The sequence below is a fragment of the Mustela erminea genome, chromosome 16, assembly GCF_009829155.1.
Source record: "Mustela erminea isolate mMusErm1 chromosome 16, mMusErm1.Pri, whole genome shotgun sequence".
In the NCBI taxonomy this organism is placed as follows: Eukaryota; Metazoa; Chordata; class Mammalia; order Carnivora; family Mustelidae; genus Mustela; species Mustela erminea.
The window spans coordinates 74,051,655-74,070,165 of record NC_045629.1 but is presented as its reverse complement, the minus strand read 5'-3'; the positions used below and the strand labels follow the sequence as shown (position 1 = coordinate 74,070,165).

General features: G+C 49.8%; 1 protein-coding gene across 4 annotated transcripts in view; it reads left to right on the top strand.

Annotated features, from left to right (window-relative positions):
* The window catches only part of ASAP1 (ArfGAP with SH3 domain, ankyrin repeat and PH domain 1), a 351,640-nt gene that overhangs the window by 315,128 nt on the left and 18,001 nt on the right, over positions 1 to 18,511 (top strand). For 2 of the 4 annotated variants that reach the window (XM_032316146.1, XM_032316147.1), the window contains 5 exons: positions 279 to 394; positions 538 to 605; positions 1,837 to 1,944; positions 4,359 to 4,587; positions 15,015 to 15,185. In XM_032316146.1, the coding sequence (XP_032172037.1) occupies positions 279 to 394; positions 538 to 605; positions 1,837 to 1,944; positions 4,359 to 4,587; positions 15,015 to 15,185 (692 nt within the window). The remainder of the gene's footprint in view (positions 1 to 278; positions 395 to 537; positions 606 to 1,836; positions 1,945 to 4,358; positions 4,588 to 15,014; positions 15,186 to 18,511) is intronic. The other 2 variants (XM_032316148.1, XM_032316149.1) reach the window with 1 other exon arrangement.

Sequence of the window (18,511 nt, the reverse complement as noted above, 5' to 3'; positions counted from 1 at the left end):
ACTGGGTGGTCATGAAGATTTAATGAACCAAGGTACATTAAAGCTGAGAGTGTCCCATAAGGAGGCACTCAAGCAATGCTGGCTTGTGCTGTCGTTAGTTGGCTTATAAACGTGGGTGCAATGTTAGCAGCACCCTAGTTTGCCCTGCTTGTAAGTAGGTCTCAAGCTTGACTCCATTGTTTGCACAGAAATACGTGGTTAATCTGTAGTCTTAAATTATTTATGTCCTATTTAAATCATATTTTAAGTTATACTTTTTTCTGATCATATTTTTTCAGTGGGAACCTGGATAAACAGACGGCCCTGGGCAACACGGCTCTGCACTACTGCAGTATGTACAGTAAACCCGAGTGTTTAAAGCTGCTGCTCAGGAGTAAGCCCACCGTGGGCGTCGGTAAGAGTGTGACCCGGTGGGTTAGTAACAGGGGTCAGCATCCGGTTGGCTAAAACCAAGACGATAATCATTTGATTATTGTCCGTAGCCTTTTCAAGGTCTATCTTAGATAATTATGCAGATTTCTTTTCTCTCTGTTATAGTGAACCAGGCTGGGGAGACTGCCCTGGACATAGCAAAGAGATTAAAAGCTACCCAGTGTGAAGATCTGGTAAGCAAAACGGAGGTGGGGCATCCGTTAGACACCAGCTGCTTTGGAGTGTCGTTCTCAGAAACTGGAGTTGGGATAGAAGAAACAGATGCATCTTTCTGAACATCGACTAAAGGAATTCAGACAAGCACTAGGTCTCCATTTGAAAAGGGGGTAGAATGATGGATTTGCCATTCCTGTGTCTTTTCAGTACCCTTACGACATAGGAGCTAAAAGGCATTTGAGAGAGATGATTATCAGACAGGCTTGTGAATTAAGGTCATGCTTTTTATATGCCAGACACTTAGGCTTTCTCTGCAGCTCAGTAGTAAAGAAGAATTATTTGGAAGCCAATTCCAAAAATTGGGCAAGTCAAGTTCAGCGTATAATGATTTTCAAAATGTTAAATGCATGGCTTCCCCCACCAGCCCCATATTTCTGGTCTCGTTGGATCTCTCCTATCCCTCTGGGCCTTAGCATAGCGTGGTTCTCTTACTGGTGGGGAAGGATGAGGCAGGAAAGGTAAGTTCCATCCCCTTGAGTTTCTGCCCAGCACCGGCTGCAGGACAGCAGTTATAGGTTTCTGTTCCTACGAGAACCCTGTGAGAAAGCTACAGTGCTCCCTGCCACCATCTCATGGAGAAGAAAAGTGGCCGTGGATCGAACCGGGACTGTCTGACTTAAAGGGCTTACATCGGGACGCCTGGGTGGCTCAGTTGGTTAAGTGGCTGCCTTCGGCTCAGGTCATGATCCCAGCGTCCTAGGATCGATTCCCACATCGGCCTCCTTGCTTGGCGGGGAGCCTGCTTCTCCCTCTGCCTCTGCCTGCCACTCTGTCTGCCTGTGCTTGCTCTCGCTTCTCTCTCTATGACAAATAAATAAATTTAAAAAAAAAAAAATTAAAATAAATAAATAAATAAATAAAGGGCTTACATCTCGTACTTCACTAACTCTGATTTTGCCTTCCAGCCAGGAATTTGCACTTTTGAGGCTCATTCTTAAATTAAGAAAGCTTTTAATTTGCAAGAGAAGCCATGTTCTCAAAATAAGAAAGCCTCTGCCTGTAATTCTGGGCAGCTCCTCGGAGCCGGTCCCTCAGCAGCCCAGCCCTGTATAATCAGAGTTTTACCCTACAAACAGCTGCTGGTGATTCATTTGAAACCGAGACTGAGGTGGGATTGGCTCTGTGGTTATATAATAGTGGGATGTTTAACGCTTAAATGAACATGGTTATACCTGCTGTTCCTTTCAGCTTTCCCAGGCTAAATCTGGGAAGTTCAACCCCCACGTGCACGTGGAGTATGAATGGAACCTGCGACAGGAGGAGATGGATGAGAGCGATGACGACCTGGACGACAAAGTGAGTTCCAGCAGTGCCCTGAGTCCCTGCTGCTGGTCCCAGGTCGCCTGGACTGTGTGGCCGAGATCATTCTTCATGAGACTGGGTCTCGTCTTGTGACCTGGGCCAGTTTCTTTGCTCAGTCTTTAATCCTTGTTGGGTACCACCGCTATGTTAGGGTTCTCTGGTAAACCAGCCCCCATAGGAGGTGGTTGAAGACAGAGGGAGAGAGATGAGAATTTATTTTTAGGAAGTGGCTCACGTGATTGTGGGAGCCAGTGAGTCCCCAGGGTATTACGGGCAAAGCTGGCAGGCGGGTGATTCCAGCAGGAATTGATGGTGTGGTCTTGAGTCTGGAGGTGCCGAGTCTCTTTGCAAAAGCCCTTCAACTGGGGCACCTAGGTTGCTCAATGGGTTAAGCCTCTGCTTTCGGCTCAGGTCATGATCCCAGGGTCCTGGGATCGAGCCCCACATCGGACTGTTTGCTCAGTGGGGAGCCTGCTTCCCCCTCCCCTCTGCCTGCTGCTCTGCCCACTTGTGATCTCTGTCAAATAAATAAATAAAATCTTTTTAAAAAAAAAAAAAGCCCCTCAACTAACTGAATGAAGCCCACTGCCATGATGGAGGGTAATCCTTTTTACTCAAAATCTAATTTAAACGTTGCAGCATCTAGACTGGTATTTGACCAAATAAATACCTGGGTACCACAGTCCAGCCAAGTGAACACATAAAATCAGCCATCAGAACAGTCCTTAATAAATAAAAAGTTGTGAGGTGTTAAGAACGTAAGTATGGACTAGGCAGTTGGAAGCAAGTTGCCTGTGCTACCTCAGATCTTCTTCACCAAAAGCAAACTATGGCATTGTTATTGCCGCATTTTACAGAAGAGAAAACTGACACACACAGATTTTGCAACCTGAAATCTCAGAGTTAGTAAAGACAGTTTTGGGATTAAACCTAGTTTTCTCTGACTCTCGTAGGTAGTTCATGACTACCTCTGAAAGTTCATTCTTGCAGTTTTCCTCAGATATGTGGGTGGGTTTTTTTTTTTTTTTAAGATTTATTTCAGAGAGAGCGAGAATGGGGCTGGGGGAGCAGAAGTAGAGAAAGAGGGAATCTCAAGCAGACTCCGCATTGAGCACGGAGCCCTGAGATCGTGACCTGAGCCAAATCCAAGAGTAGTAGGACACCCAACCGACTGCTTCACCGAGGCGCCCCGCAGCAAATATGTGTGGAGCATTTCTTCTTTCCTAGGCCGCATGTAAAGAGTAGTCCCACAAGGTGTCCTAAAGACATTCCCCACTTCGAGAAGAGATGAAGTACAACGGATAACTATTATATATATAAGAGCCTGGGGGATGTTCAGAGAACAGAAAAATTGTCTCGGCCTTGGAAAATGGTGAAGACCTTACCAAGGAAGTACCACTGGAGATGGGTTTCTGAGGGTAGGGAGGAGCTTGCCAGGCAGAAAGTGGAGAGGAGAACACATCCAGGGAAGAACAGCAGGTGTGACGGACACGGGGTCGTGACAGAGCTGGAAGCCTGAGGTCTGGTTAGAAGCACAGGGTGTGAGGTGCCTTCGGATGGTTGGGTGTGAGCGGCAGGAGGCTGCCCTGCAGTCAGGCAGCCTAGATAGGGAAGCACAATAGGGGCCACATTTGGCCTCTGGGCTTTCTCCAAGCCATCAGAAGCCATTTAGTCAACAGAGATGAATTGTCAGAGGAGCAGGTTTCCCCACCAGCTCTGGCCACAGTGTGGGAAACATGCCGGGGCTGAAAGCAGCTGCAACTGAGGGCCGCTCGCGAGGTCTGTGCTTCCGTGGGGGCTGGTGGGCACCTACAGCAGGCGGGGGTCCCAGCTATCCGCGCAGGCCTGGTGGCTCTGGGTGAACTTGAGGCTTCAGGAGTTCCACAGATGCCACTGCTGTCACCAGGAGTGCAAACGCGAGGGACACCTTAGAGGCCGTCGATGACAGTTTTGAATCCGAAAGGTCAGGATTGGCCCACAGGTGTGAATCATCCGGACCACAATGCGGAGGCCACTTTCTAAGGGGCTGCCGACTGGAAAGGGAGTGAGGACTCAGAACTGTGACCCGAGAGGGTTGAGCGGGGAAGGAGCACACCGTAGAGATCACACATGGTAGGAGAGCAGTTCAGTGCTGGTGAAGTGCCTTCCAGAGGGCAGGGGACTCTTTAGTTAAAGGATACCGTTGACCATGCCCTTCGGCTTCTGAATATTTCTGATTGTGTGTGACTGGTGTGACTCTGATAAAGGTGAACTGAGAATCAGGAGGGCAAGAACCGCATCCCTCCTCTTGGGCTGGGTCATGGCTGACCTCAGAGCATGCAGAGCCACAGGAGCCCCCTGTCCCGATGGAGCCTGAAGCGTAGCCCTCCGTGAAGACCTCACCCCCTGCACTGTTATGTCTCCCGCAGCCGAGCCCCATCAAGAAAGAGCGCTCCCCGAGGCCTCAGAGCTTCTGCCACTCCTCCAGCATCTCTCCCCAAGACAAGCTGTCACTGCCGGGATTCAGCACTCCGAGGGACAAACAGCGGCTCTCCTACGGCGCCTTCACCAACCAGATCTTTGTCTCCACAAGCACAGACTCGCCCACGTCACCGACCACAGAGGCGCCTCCGCTGCCTCCTAGAAACGCCGGGAAAGGTACGGACTTTGAGAAGGGCTCCACGACTCCCTCCTCAAAGCGCGTGGTTTGCGCAACTTTGAGGTAAAAATCGCAAGGTGCATCCCAGTGGCAGAGCATGGAATGTGATGTCAAGGACAGCTTGAAATAGGGGCCTTGCCATCTGCTACCGACAGTAGGGTGGTATTATGGGCACTCCTCATGTGTCATGCTGTGCTCTCCTCACAAAAGTCCTGTGAGGTGTACACTTTAGTGCCCATTTTACAGATGAGGAAACTAAGGCTTATGGAGGTAGAGTGACTTGCCCAAGGTCACACAGCCTATAAGTGGGAGAGCTGCAGTTCATTCCAAGGGCCACTGGGTGCCAAACCTGTCTTGTTTGTTGTGTGATGTAGTGTGCAATTGCAGTTCTTCAAAAAGTTAACTTTTCTCTACACTAAGCCATCTGTCTGCTGGAGATGTTAGTAGGAATAGCAGTAGTTAGTAGTTGCGAAGCAGTTGCTTTATGACAGGCCCTAAGGCCAGTACTTCTCATTCTGTGCTCAGAAAATGAGGTGGGTCCTACAGTTGCTGGGATTGTGTGGACTGGGAGACTGTGGTTCAGAGATGGTTGAGTGACTGGCCTCATATTTCCAGATCTCGGGGATTCTAATCTGGGCCTGTAAGACCTGAGCCTACTCTCCTGACCTTTCTGATGAGGATTGTTTTTCCATGAGATACTACCTGGGAAGACTTCTTCCCACAAGAGGGGCATTGTGTAGTGCACTGTCCAAAGCCTTCGCCAGGCTGGCACTGAGGGCTGATGGTCCACCACCCTGGCCTGTGGCAACGACGTGCTTGTCCCGTATCCCACATCCACAGAGAGTGTCCAACTCTGAACGTCCGTGTGTTCCCACCAGTACGGTGACGAGTCGAGATGCAGAAATGGCAACATTCAGGAGTCACCCCAGCCCGGGGGAAGCTTGGGGTTTGGTCTCGGCCAGCGAAGGCAAGCGCAGGCTCCCATGTGTGCTCAGCCCGTGCTCACACAGGTTCCGAAGGCCCCTCCGTGCACAATGCCGTGCCTATTTGAATCACACTGGGCCTATTTTCTGAGAAATGTGAGCTTTATTCAGAACAGTGTTTTTTCAGAGCTCATTCTCCATTGAAAAGTGTTATAAATGGGAGCTGTGTTCTTAGAGGGACCCCAAATGGCCTCATAGATCATAAAATAGTGGAGAAAATGCTAAAATAAGGTTTTGGCTTGAACAGTGCTCATCAAAGATAACTAGCGACCGTAGGGGAAGAGTGACAGCACACGTGAGCCAGTGGTTTGACCCGCCAGTGTTTGTTTCTCTTACCCTTCCAATACATTACACACTAGAATGTACATAATAAGGTTTCAGATTCCTTACTCAAACACGAGTCTTTCGTGTTACAGATGTGGGCAGCACGATGGGAGTGCTGTGTTGCTGTCCCCTCTGCATAATCCTGTCCCCCTGTTAGAATAGCAATTGGATAAGACCAGAGATCTCCCTTTGTGGACCCCAGAGAGGACCACAGAGAACCTCCAGACCAGGTAAAATAATTGAAGAAAATGCTGGAAGGGTCCCTATCCTCTGACCCTGGTTACCAACATAATAGTGATCACCTCTCTACACAGGGTGGGCTTGTACCTGTCAGAGAACCTCCAGGTGACTGAGAATCTTGGAGGAGGTTTGCAGGAGAGAAGGAACCAGCATCCTAGTGACCAAGAGGCTGCCTCACCTTCCTACACCCCTTTCTGGAATCTTACCTCAGGGGGCCACAGAAACCCATAAAATAGTCTGTCTGACTCGATGCCAGGCATCTGTCTCCTGCCTTGAATAAATTCTAACTAGCGCTTTACCAGAGGCCCAGAAAACAAAGACCAAATATATTAAGTGATCCAGCTGCTGAAACAAGTGCTCAGAGACTTGACCATGGCCACTGTGGTCAGCCCCAGACAAGCTACATCCCCCAAGGCCCAACCCCCCAAAATCCCGACACAGAGAAGAGAAACTCCTCTCTGCTGGAAGCCGAGGGCTCTTGCAGGCTGCTCGTAGCGGAACATCAGATGCGGGGAGACAGAAGCCGCACAGGCTTCCCCTGGACTTTCTAAGGGGCCTGAGATGGTCCTGTGCCCTGCAGCTAGCCTGGCTCGCGTGCCCTTCCATTTGGAAAAGTGATCATGTTTAGAATGGAGATCTTAGAAGACATTGTTATAAATCAGCTGACACTCTGTGCAGAGATAATCCTCCTCTGTTTAGTGGCCCTTATGTGTTTTTCATTTCACTCTGTTGAGCTGGTAGAACCATTTGCATGAAAACAAGGACATCCTGACTGTCATTTAGTTGCTCATTTTCCATGGAAGTGATGTCACGGTCTCTGCTTGCAGCAGTGGTCATTTCCACACTGTGAATTTAGGGCTTCGATGGAGGGTGGCTTCCGGCGAGGCATAGCAGACACTCAGGATAAAGTCCCACTAATAAGAGGAGTATAGAGGGGAGAGGGGGAAGTGATTATTCTAGTCAGCACAGGAACATTCAAGAATCTCCAGCTGCCTCCTCAGAACGCAGGGAAGTTTGACCTAAATCGCCATCAAGCAAAGCCCCCTTGTGCTTACGCAGGGCTCCGTCAGTGTGGGGAGACGGCAGCTCAGCACCCCAATCTCACCACCCTTGAGCCTTAGACACATTTTCCCGCCTGCCCTCTTAGGATGTGAAGTCCAGTGAGAGTTTGTGAAAGCTCTAGGATTAAGCATGCAGTCATTTCTCCCTCGTGATCAACACCTGCCCCCCACCCCGCACTGTACAGTATGTTTGTTTAGACTTGAAATTCTTCAGGCTTGCCAAGATTGGTTTGTTTTTCATCTTTGAACAAAAAATTCATGTCCTAGAACTTGGGTTTTAGAGAGCTGGAAGGATGCTCAAAGGTGATCACAGTCTGCTGCCCATTGTACAGTAGGGAAACTGAGCCCGGGAAAGGGTGAGGAACTGATTTCCGGCCACACAGTGACTATTAGTGGGTGGAAGGTAAAAATGGCCCTTAAGACTCGTCAGACCAGTTTGACCTTCTGGTTTCTTCTTCCCCACATTGAGGAAGGTGCTTGATCTCTGTCTTGCCTTCCTCGTGATCTTGTCCTCAGAATCCAGTGAGCCAATATGGTGAGAGAGCATTCTGTAACAGGCAAAGCCCTGAAGTCCTGGGCAAGGCGCCCCTGGGACTGTCGGGCTGTGGCCACAGACGTCTCTAGAACACGGAGGACCACGGGGAGCAGTATGGTGCCACACAACCCATCCCCCAGAGCAGGGACTGGAGACAGACACTGCGTGCTTGTGGTTGGCTGGTTTGATTTAACTCTGTTTGTGAGTGACTTTAAGCTGGAGAGCTGCGATTTTCTCCTGTCGTCCGCTTGCACGTCTGTACCCCACAGCAATGCAGACTCGGGGCGACACGAAAGGTTATATAGGTTAATGGGGTATATGGGCAGCATCTAGCCGAGCACCTAACAGAGTGGGCGCCCAGGGAAGGGCCCGCTGCTGACACTGTACCACATTGCTCCTTGGCTCCAAAAGAAGCTGTTTGGGGAAAAAAGGCGCCAGGGTGATGTCCCCCCAGTCTCACGAGCAGGGGCTCTGACGCCAGCTGCTTCACGCAGGCATCACGTACTCAAGGAAAGCAGCATTCATCATTAGGTGAATGAATGATGAGTCTGGCCTCGGGACGCTTACTTGACTTACTTACAAGAGCTGACTTTCCAAGCTTTAAGAAACACAAAGCGCTGATATGTTGCTGTTGCCTCCATCTGTTGGTGGAGTCGGGACCGCGGAATCTGACATTAAGCAGCGCCTGTGAATATCAGGCGAGCGCCTATATGACCTCTGGGTGCGCTTCAGACACGTTTTCGGTGACGTGGCTTCCTGCTTCGGACAGGCTGCAGCCTTGGTCTGAGCTCCCAACAGGCAGTGGACAGCCTCGGGCCGTGCTCGAGTCACAGAGGGGGAACCACATGGCAGCCCCCATCTGCCGAGGTGAGGAGACGAAGTACCTCGTGATCCCAGAGCAAAGCTGGAGAGCACCACGCATCTGAGCCACATCCGTCTGTGAGCCACACTGCGGGGCCAACCTCCCTTCCCCCTCCTGCAGGAAGCCTCCTGCCCTGGCCCTCCCCGAGAGACGGGGCTCCTGCGAGCGTGCTCGTCCTCCCCCTGCCCTGGGCTCTTCAGCGTGGAGCTGAGCTTGCCGAGCTTCAGGGTCTTGGTGTGGGAACCATGCTTGGGCCTGTACCATGCTGGCGCGCTGCTCAGAGACTGTGAAGTCGCGTCTGTGGTGACCAGCGCGTGCGAGCCTTCCACCGCCAGGAACGTGTTCGATCCTCCTGGATGCATTCGGTGGCCCTGGGTGCCACTGGGGGAGCCTGAGGGGAGCAGGAGGGGCGGGGAGTCTTCCTTTTGCTCTCCTGCGGCACAGGGGCTGCGAGTGAGCTGGCCTGCACCCCTGGCGTGGAGAGGGAGCGCTGTGTCTGTGCTTGCTGAGTGAATGCACAACAGCAGGTCCGTGAAAAGCATGTCCCGGAAATGTGTGGCCAGTCAGGGGGGAACTCTCCTAAAACGACTCCAGTATCTTGGGGGTGTGATGGTGGACTGGCTGAAAGTCTTTCTACAGAATGTGTGCAGCTTATGGCCAAACAGTCATGTGAGCATCTTAGACAGCGTTTCTGCGGCTATCATGCGAGGCCCATGGTGGTCAGCAGAGAGGCGGGGCGGGGGGGCAAGAAGAAGCTTCCTCCACACGCAAAGCCGCCGCCGTCAGGGTGTGTTGCGGGATGATGACCGCTGGCCTAGGAGTGGTTTTCCTAGTAGCAGCGTTATTCCTATGCTCTTGACTTTACACTTTAAATGGATTTTTTTTTTTAACCTCATAGGAAGATAACCATTTGAGTGGCTCTGTAGCGAAGCATCCCAGGGGCTGTCATCACTGATCCATGTTGATTTTTTGTGGGTTTTTTGGCCTATTTTTATCAGTTTCCTCGATCCCTTTTAAAGCATGGCATATCTGTCCTCTTGCACTGGCCACTTGCAGGCCAAGAGCATGTCTGGGATTCTGGCCCTCAGGGGTGGCCACTTGGCACAGGCTCACTAACAAGTCACCGACTGCCACGTGTGGACAGGGAAGCAGAAGGATTGTGTTGTGCTTCTTGTATGCGAGACGTCTGAGTAGTTACGAAAGAACCACCCTTGGGCCCCTGAGTCCAGGCACTGTGCTGTTAGTTTCTGGGGTCCTAGAATGAGGGTGAAGGATGGGGAACAGCCCGTGCCGCACAGTACGCAGCGCGGCATCACTCCTGCGTCACCCGCCGTGCCGGAGCCCTGCCCAGCCTGCTCCTGACTGTGCGCGGCCTCCCTGCTCTCTACCGCACCTTGCCGTGCCTCTGTTTCCCCACCCGAGTGCAGTGATCATGGTGCCTTCCTACTACACACAGGGCCCTTCTCAGCAGAAATACACTGTGTCTTTATCTACTTTTTTTTAAGATCTTACTTATTTCTAAGTAATCTCTGCACCCAGTGTGGGATTCAGACTCAACCCCGAGATCAAGAGTCTCACGTTCCACTGACAGAGCCAGCTGGGCGCCCCATCTATAACTCTCTAAAGTGACAAACCTTTCAGGTCTATACTGTGAAAAGCATTTGTCTTGTCCAGAGCTGTATATAGATAGAATTTCTGCTGTTGTCACTTACTGTCTGTGGCATGGTGTGTTTAGAACATGTACATTGTATTTCCATGTTTTCAGAGATCATCAAGATAGTTTTTAAAGCCGTCTTCTGGGTCTTGTTTTTTTTTTTTACTTAAAATTTTAAAGATGTACTTTAATTTGGCCTCCCAGCTTGGCAGACCCTCTGGGTGGTTTGTTTCACTAAAAACCAAATGTACAAGGACAATGAGAGAGCATCCTCCTGAGATACGCCATGAATGAGCTCCATAGACTTGTATTGTGTTCACAGTGTGCCAGGCACTGAGCGACATGAAGACGACATGAATCCTACCCCGAGGGAGCTTTCAGCCTGGGAAGGAAGAGAAAATCCAGCTATAATGCAACATAGAGAATACTGAGAGCCATTTCGCTTTGTGGTGGATAGGTCACAGATAACAGCCGTTGCCCCAGGGTAAAGGGGAGGCTTGGAGAAGGCTCTGGATGAGGTTCCAGCTGGGCTGACCCCTCACCGATGAGGCACAGAGGTGAGGAGAGAACACAGTCAGGCGCGAGTGTTCTGGTCAGGGACATGTAGGGCCATTCGCAGGGGGACAGCAGGGTACCATCAAGGATCAGTGCCTGGCCTGGAGTCACAGAGAGCTGGACTCGTGCATGTGAGTGGCCGGTTTCCTAAACTCTGAGCCTTGCGTCTCTCCTCCTACCGGTGGGTGATCACCACAGCAGTGCTGCTTTTACTCAGTAAATGACAGGTCTGCAGAATTTAGGGGATGTAGGGGGAGATTAGAAAAGCATGCCGATGGTGATTTCAGTTAGGAATGGATTTTTTTGAAGTATGTGTTTTGGCATACATGCATGTTTTTCAGAAGGACAGTTTTTCCAGGCTCGGTAGATACATCTCCTTGTTGTTGACGATCGAGTCCTATCTGATGAGGTTTCGTGTAAACCACCTCTACAGTCCATGAATTTATTACTGTCCTGTCAGGCGGCTTTGGTGAAGAGAGGAAACAGCAGTTCCTGGGCAGGTCTAGCCACAGACTTTTGTGAGTCCCAACGGTTGGGCCCAGGAGTGTAGAGCCAGGGCTTTGCAAACTGTCCAGAGGGAGCATAGTGGCTTCGAGATGGGCAGTGCCCTCAAGTGCGAGCTTCCTGAGCCCCAGCCACACGCTGGGCACACATCTGAACTATAGACCTCAGTTAGGGCCTCCCTGAGCTGACGACATGGAGGTGGTCATGGCAGGGCAGCCCCCAGGAAGCCAGTGGACATCTCTGGAGCTAGAACATCCAGAGTGACTGGGAGGGCTCATGGGATTGCGAATGAAACGCACCATCTGGGAAGGAGCAGGGGGCTCACTGTCTCCTCTGAGAAGACCTTCTAATAATTTCATTCCCCTCGGAATTATTTATAGAAGCTCTGGAACCTTTTTAGAGCCGTATTTTTAAGAAAGAAGATAATTTGGCATAATAGTATTAGTGGCAAATGAGGAGTGGGACACTTTCTCTTATTTCCAGGGGCCCTGGCAGGCCCTCCGAGAGTCCCCTCCAATCCTCCCCACCCTGTTAATCTTGCTTCCCACCGTTTTTGTGTTTGATGTTGTATTTATTCTATTTTGTTTTTGTTTTAGCTTTCTTTAGCCTGTCAGGATTGCTTCCTTCCTAAGCCAGGACTTAGATTATTTTGCATAAAACATCCCCTTTAGTGGTTGAAAGTAATTATTAACTTTAAAAGTCTTCTGAGATCTTTACATCTTTTTTGTTTTGTTAAGATTTTATTTATTTGATAGAGAGCACAAGCAGGGGAGCAGCAGAGGGAGAAGGAGAAGTGGGCTCCCCACTGAGCAGGGAGCCTGACATAGGGCTTGATCCCAGGACCCCAGGATCAAGACTTGAGCCAAAGGCAGAGGTCACTGACTTCTTCACTGACTGAGCCATCCAGGTGTCCCTGAGATCTTTAAATCTTAAGAAAGTTTAAGTCTGCTTTCTGGGACCTCATATAGAGTCTTTCCGCCTTTTTCTAACTCGTGCCCTGCCAGCCAGATTTTAGAGCTCCCTTTCTATAGCTGCGATCACAAAACAGCAGGTGGGTCTGATGTGTGTATGTTTGCTGGGGATGAAATTACAATATTAAATATTTCTTTTCAAACTTAACGTGTCCCTGCTATTTCCTCCCTATTTCTAGTCTTTGGTTGGGCACCCTAAGTGAAACCCTTGTCTTCCTTAAAAAGATAGAAATAACAGTTCATCTGTCCGTTTACCCAGCACTAACATTCCTAAATGCAGCTTACTCTAGACTAGACCAGAAAAAACCTGGCCCTGATAGAATTACAGTCTGGTTGGGAGACAGTCAGTAAACAAGGAAACAATCAATATTTGATTACAGATAAAGAAAAACAAAGGATATAATCCTGCAAAGAACACTGGTCCCTTCATTTCTGAAATGCTAGCTCAGGAGGCTGGATTTTGCTTGGTTCCTGGTTACAGGATGACTCTGTGGTCAGATCACTTCTGATCAAGTACACACTCAGCTTTGCTGAGAGACACAGCCCCATTAGTGCCTTATCTTTGGCAATTTTTGTTTCCAGGCAGGATTTGGACCGGATGCAGTGAGTTTTAGATGCGCTGCATCAGAGGATCCCTAGGTGGCGATAAAGATGAAGATGCTGGAGAATTTCATCATCCCTAGTCTCTGTTCTCCATGTTTTTGCAAGAGGAAAGTTAACACTTCCTAATACTGAGCGTTGGCTGCTGTTGTCGGTGTTGCTTTCCTCCTGTGCCCAGCACACAGAGCCCAGTCCTGGCTTTCATGAACAGCAGAGTGAGATGGGCAAGCACCGTGCCAGTCCCAGAGACCTGCGCTGTCAGCTCCACACCCCATGGCCGTGAAACCTTACACACTCCAGATTCCTGCTTCCTAGACTGCAGAGGGGGGCAATAATGAGAATTCAAGGGAACTAGCCTGAATGAACACATTATTTTTTTTTTAAGATTTTATTCACTTATTTTAGAGAGATGCACATGCACATGCACATGGGGAGCAGGGGGAGGAGTTAAGGGAGGGGGGATAATCTACAGCAGATCCTGCACTACTATCCCATAATCCTGAGAACACAACCTGAGCCGAAAGCAAGAGTCAGATGCTCAATCGAATGAGCCACCCAGGCAACACACAGACACATTTTGAAAAGTGCAAATCATTAGAAGGCTGTAGTAGCGGTCACTTTATTGTTATGAGATGGCTTCTGAAACTGCAGGACTGGTACCTAGCCTTTTTTTAACTTGGAGTTAACAGTAAGGTTCCATCAGGTATCACATTAGTAGGACAGAGGAGGTAACCTATAAAGCTCAGCCCGTCGTATCTGGAAACCAGTGATGGTCTTACTGAGATTGTTGGTTCTGATCTCCAGGGCGAGACTAACTCTGAGAATCACTGGTCTAAGTCAGTGCTGGTGCTGACTGGGAGTCAGTAAGGGGAATAAAAGGCTTATTTTACCAAGGAAGGAAGCCAGATTATTACTATTAATCTTTCCTTTTAATATACAGAATGTAAAAAGCTCTTTGGAGCCTTTCTGGATCATCAGGTTTCTACTCTCCTATGTTAAAAATTTGGTGTGGCAGTATTCTTAGCTTTTTTTGGTTTCTTTCCTTTTTTGATTTTTGGGTTTTGTTTTTGTTTAGTGGTTTTTGTTGTTTTTTTGGGTTTGTTTGTTTGTTTGTTTTTTCATCTTAACTGCTTGCAGAAATAGTTGTCCATGAACACAATTAAACTGTGCACCTGGGAATGCTCCAGAAAGAGAAGCTTGCCATGGTGCCCAGCATATAGTGCTTGGTGCCCACCAGCCACCTAGCGTCGCTTTGAATAAACAGAACTAATACCATAATACTAATTCCAGAACCGCTCTTAAAAACAAACTCCATTTTTTTTCTTAAAACATTAGGTCAGAAACCTCAGGGTTTTGCAGTAGTGGTTTTGTGTGTGTGTGTGTGTCTGGAATATTAACCATTACTGCCATCCTGTCTTTACCTCTGGAGAAAGTTGAGTCTTTCTTTAAATGATAGAAATCAGGGTCTGCTCTGTGTAACTTACTCAGGCTTCCAGTAGGTGGTTTGTGATTCCTAGAACAACTCAGAATTGAAGGATAAAAGAGTTTTTGAATTTCTCTTTTTCCCAGATAATTCTTTACTTTGGATCATTCTTCATTCTTCATAAAAGTTATTAAAAAAAAAAAAAAACTTCAGGCAAAGATAAGTGACTAAAAGAAAAAGTTGTAATGGAGAGAAAAAATCTCTTTTGTGAACATTTTTAGGTCCCACCCTGTGGCCCCCTGAAGGGTTAGCCTGTACTCTGTTCTTTCTCCATTGATTTTGCTGGTAGTGTTGTGTGCCTTCTTCCTCAGTAGATGTTGTGATGGTCCCACTAAAATATTCATTTAAAAATGTATATTTTATTTTTCCTGTGACACCTAAATGAGGATCTTAACCCCATTAGCCTTCCATGAGATTGGCATTCCCTTAAAAGCACACACTTCCCTTTCTTTTCTTGTGATTTTTTTTTTTTAATTTTACCAGCAATTTTGAAACCCCTGTTTGTGAGCTACCGAGTTGATGGAATTGGCCATATCCAGCTTTGCATTTTGTCTGTGTACGGCACCATATTTGGTGTGTGGAAGTAACTGCATACAGGCTCTTCTGTCTGTGAGACTGGGATTAACCTTCCTGCCCCATTCGATTCCTTTCTAGGTCCAACTGGCCCACCTTCAACACTCCCTCTAAGCACCCAGACCTCTAGTGGCAGCTCCACCCTGTCCAAGAAGAGGCCTCCTCCCCCACCACCCGGACACAAGAGAACCCTATCCGACCCTCCCAGCCCACTACCTCACGGGCCCCCAAACAAAGGCGCAGTTCCTTGGGGTAAGTCATCCTAAAGTCAGGGCCAGCAGCGTGTGGGGCACAGCGGGCATTGGACACCTAGCACATTCGGCAAATGGGCCAGACTGCACGCACGCCGGAGGGCTTGGATACACACAGGTGTGATTGTACTCGAGGCCAAGAAGCATCCTGGAAGATCTCTAGGATCGTTTAAAAACCAGGGCAGTACTACAGTGCTGAGCACTCCCTGTGCACCAGATACGGTGCTCGGAAACCTCTTCTAGTCACAGTCGCAGCCGTGCGGCAGCTTATTGTCAGCCTCATTTATAGACGAGGAAACGGAGGCTCAGAAAAGCGAAGTCACCCATTCTCACAACAGCCAGAGTATCGGTCAGAAGGTTTGCTCAACATGTAAATCAGACCCAGTCCCTTCTCGCCTGTAAAGTTTTCCTGGTGTGCTTCGGGGTGAATGCCAGCCGCTTGGCCCAGGACCTAGAGGACCCTGCAGGGGCGGGGTGGGGGGGCTGCTGACCCTCCAGCACTCGCCCTCCGCTCAGGCCGCACGGCCTCTTCACTGCTCAGGCACACCGGGCTCCCTCCTGCGCCGCTCCGCTCCCCGCAGCCACGTCCTGCTCTCGAGAGGCCGGCTCCCTCCCGTCCTTCTCGGCTTCAGCGTTTGTCTCCCGACTCCCCCTCGTTAAAGGAGCTTCCTTCCCCCCACTTCCTTCAGAGCACCTCATCACCGTGGATTAGTACTCTGTGTTTGCTTCTCGGTCTCTCTAGAATGTAAGCTCCACGAGAGCAGGGACCCCATCCGTCTCTCGTGTCTGCAGGGCCTAGTGTCGAGCCCGCATGTGGTAGGTCCTCCGTCATCACTGACGGTGAATAAATGTGCACAACTGACCACAGACAAAATTACACCCACAAGGCACGTAGTTTCCATCTTTCCTAACTTTGTAGTTCCCCAGAACTCCTTACTAGCCCAGCAACAATTCAAGTCAAGAACCAAGAGTCTCTGCAGAGCCCAGGGGGGCCAGGTCCCTGAGAGGCATGGAGAGAAAGAGCAGCTTTCCAGAGGCCCGCGCTCCTTCACATGGGTCACCTTCTGTTTGTTCTTTTCTTTATTTTTAAGATTTTATTTATTTATTTGACAGACAGAGATCACAAGTAGGCAGAGAGGTGGGCAGAGAGAGAGGAGGAAGCAGGCTCCCCGCTGAGTACAGAGCCTGATGCAGGGCTCAGTCCCAGGACCCGGGGATCATGACCTGAGCCGAAGGCAGAGGCTCAACCCACTGAGCCACCCAGACACCCCTGCCCCTGAGTTTCGTCGTGGCTTCTTTTCCTTGGGTTTCGGGCTGTAACTGACAGGTAATTCAGCTGGATACATTAGAGGGCCTCTTCAAAAGCCTGCGTGAAGGTGTTGCAATTCTTTTGGGTTTTTGGAAAAAGCCGCACTTGCCCAAATGCAGGTTGGCACACATCTGTCATCCGGCCGTGGCACCACAGTGGGTGCGCAAACATGTCTGTGTGGCTGGCCATTCCCTCCGTATGCGTGCGTGCCCGTCGTGTGGGCCATCTCGACCCATCTGCTCAGGAAGCCCATGGCCTCGTGAGGAAGACAGGCGAGCCAGTGAGTGAGTGTTCTTGACCATGAGGGCTGATGTGTTAACGGAATGCTGCGGAAATGCTGAGAAATGATGTCAGGCCACAGGGGAAGGCCACACAGAGGAGGAGACATTTGTGGAGGGTGACAGCTCGGATCCCCGGTGAGACACGCCAGTGAAGAGCAGTGCAGGCTCCCGAACACACACACACCGGCGTGTCATATGTGACCTTGACCTGTCCACAGTTGCTATCCCCGCCCTTCAGGCGCCCCCAGGTTCCATCCAAGAGGACTTTCCAAACCCAGTAACATTCAGCTGAAGGTCGGACCCGTGCAGATCACAAACTCACCTTCTTTTCCCAATTCCACTAAACGTCAGTCCTGTTGTTCATCAGTTTTTCTGTGTACAGTCGCCCTACAGGCTCAGTCAGTCTACCATTAATTTTACAGAATTCCTGTTTTTTGGCTTAGAAATCATCGCTTTCTTAGATTTCTTACTCATCACTCAGTAGCAGACCTAGTAGCTGCTGGGCTTTTGTTTTGTTTTTAATGGGAAAGCAACATTTTTCAGTAAGAAACACAGTCACCACTAGCCTTTCGAAGACGGGGCCCTGAGCCATCTGCTGGCAGCTCTCCGCAGCGAGAGTCTCCCACCTGTGACCAGCCGTGAGGGGGGAAAGCCAGAATCTGTCTGTGGCACAGTGACAGTGCTCCACACACAGGCTTCGGTGGTCACTCACAGACAACTCTAAATAGTAGTTCTGAGACTGTCAGGGCCGTTCTTTCTAAGGTGATATGTGAGATATACTTCAAGGCCTGGTCTGTCCCTACCTATGTCCCGCTGACGTGATGGTCCAGAAGCCGGAAGTGGGATCCAGACTGCTGTTGAAATGGGGATCAGTCTCCTCGACAACATTGGTGATGCCTACGGCTTCCCTCTGTGGACCCGCCGTTAGGATCTGGGCCCAGGGAGTGGATACCGGCACGGGGGGATGGTACAGGTACAGCCTCTGTGCTGGCCCAAGGTCTCACCTCCCCACAGCATTCCCACCACATAAATACACCAGGGTCCCCAACCACATGTGCTTTCCTCTAAGATCTGAGCCTTTGCTCAGAAAGTGCCTCAGCCTGGAATATTCTACTCATCTGTGTTAATACTTAGTCATCCTTCAAGATCTGCTCTCGAGGGACCTGTTCAAGGGGCTTCCCCAGTCTAGCCACCACCGCACTCCCAGCCTGTGGCACGGGGTTGCCGCGGTGGTTCTGTGCGCAGCTCTTTCCCAGGGCGTTCTGAACTCCATTCAAGGGCACGTGCTCTGTCTGTGTCGGGCAGAGTGCTCCAGTGTGGAACCGGTGCCATACCAGACTCTGATCGTCCTTACCACTTGGTAGCCCAGCGGCTTCCAGTGGTTATTTTGAATTGTTCCATACCTCAGTTTCTCCAACTGTAAAACGGGGCTAGGCTAGTTAATAGTACTTAGCTATTTTTTTTTAAGTTTTATTTAAGTAATCTCTATAACCAATGGGCTCAGACTCACAGCCTCCAAGATCAAGAGCCACATGCATCCCTGACCAAGCCAGCCAGGAGCCCCAGTCCTTAATCTAATTCTTAACCACAGTTCCACAAAGTTGGAAGTGCTGGGACCTCAACGTTCAGGACACTGAGACATGGAAAGATTAGATCACCTGCCCAAGTTCCCACGGCTGGGACTCGGGAAGCCGGGATCTGTCCCCAGCCTGTGTAGCTGGAGAGCCTGCGCTTCTC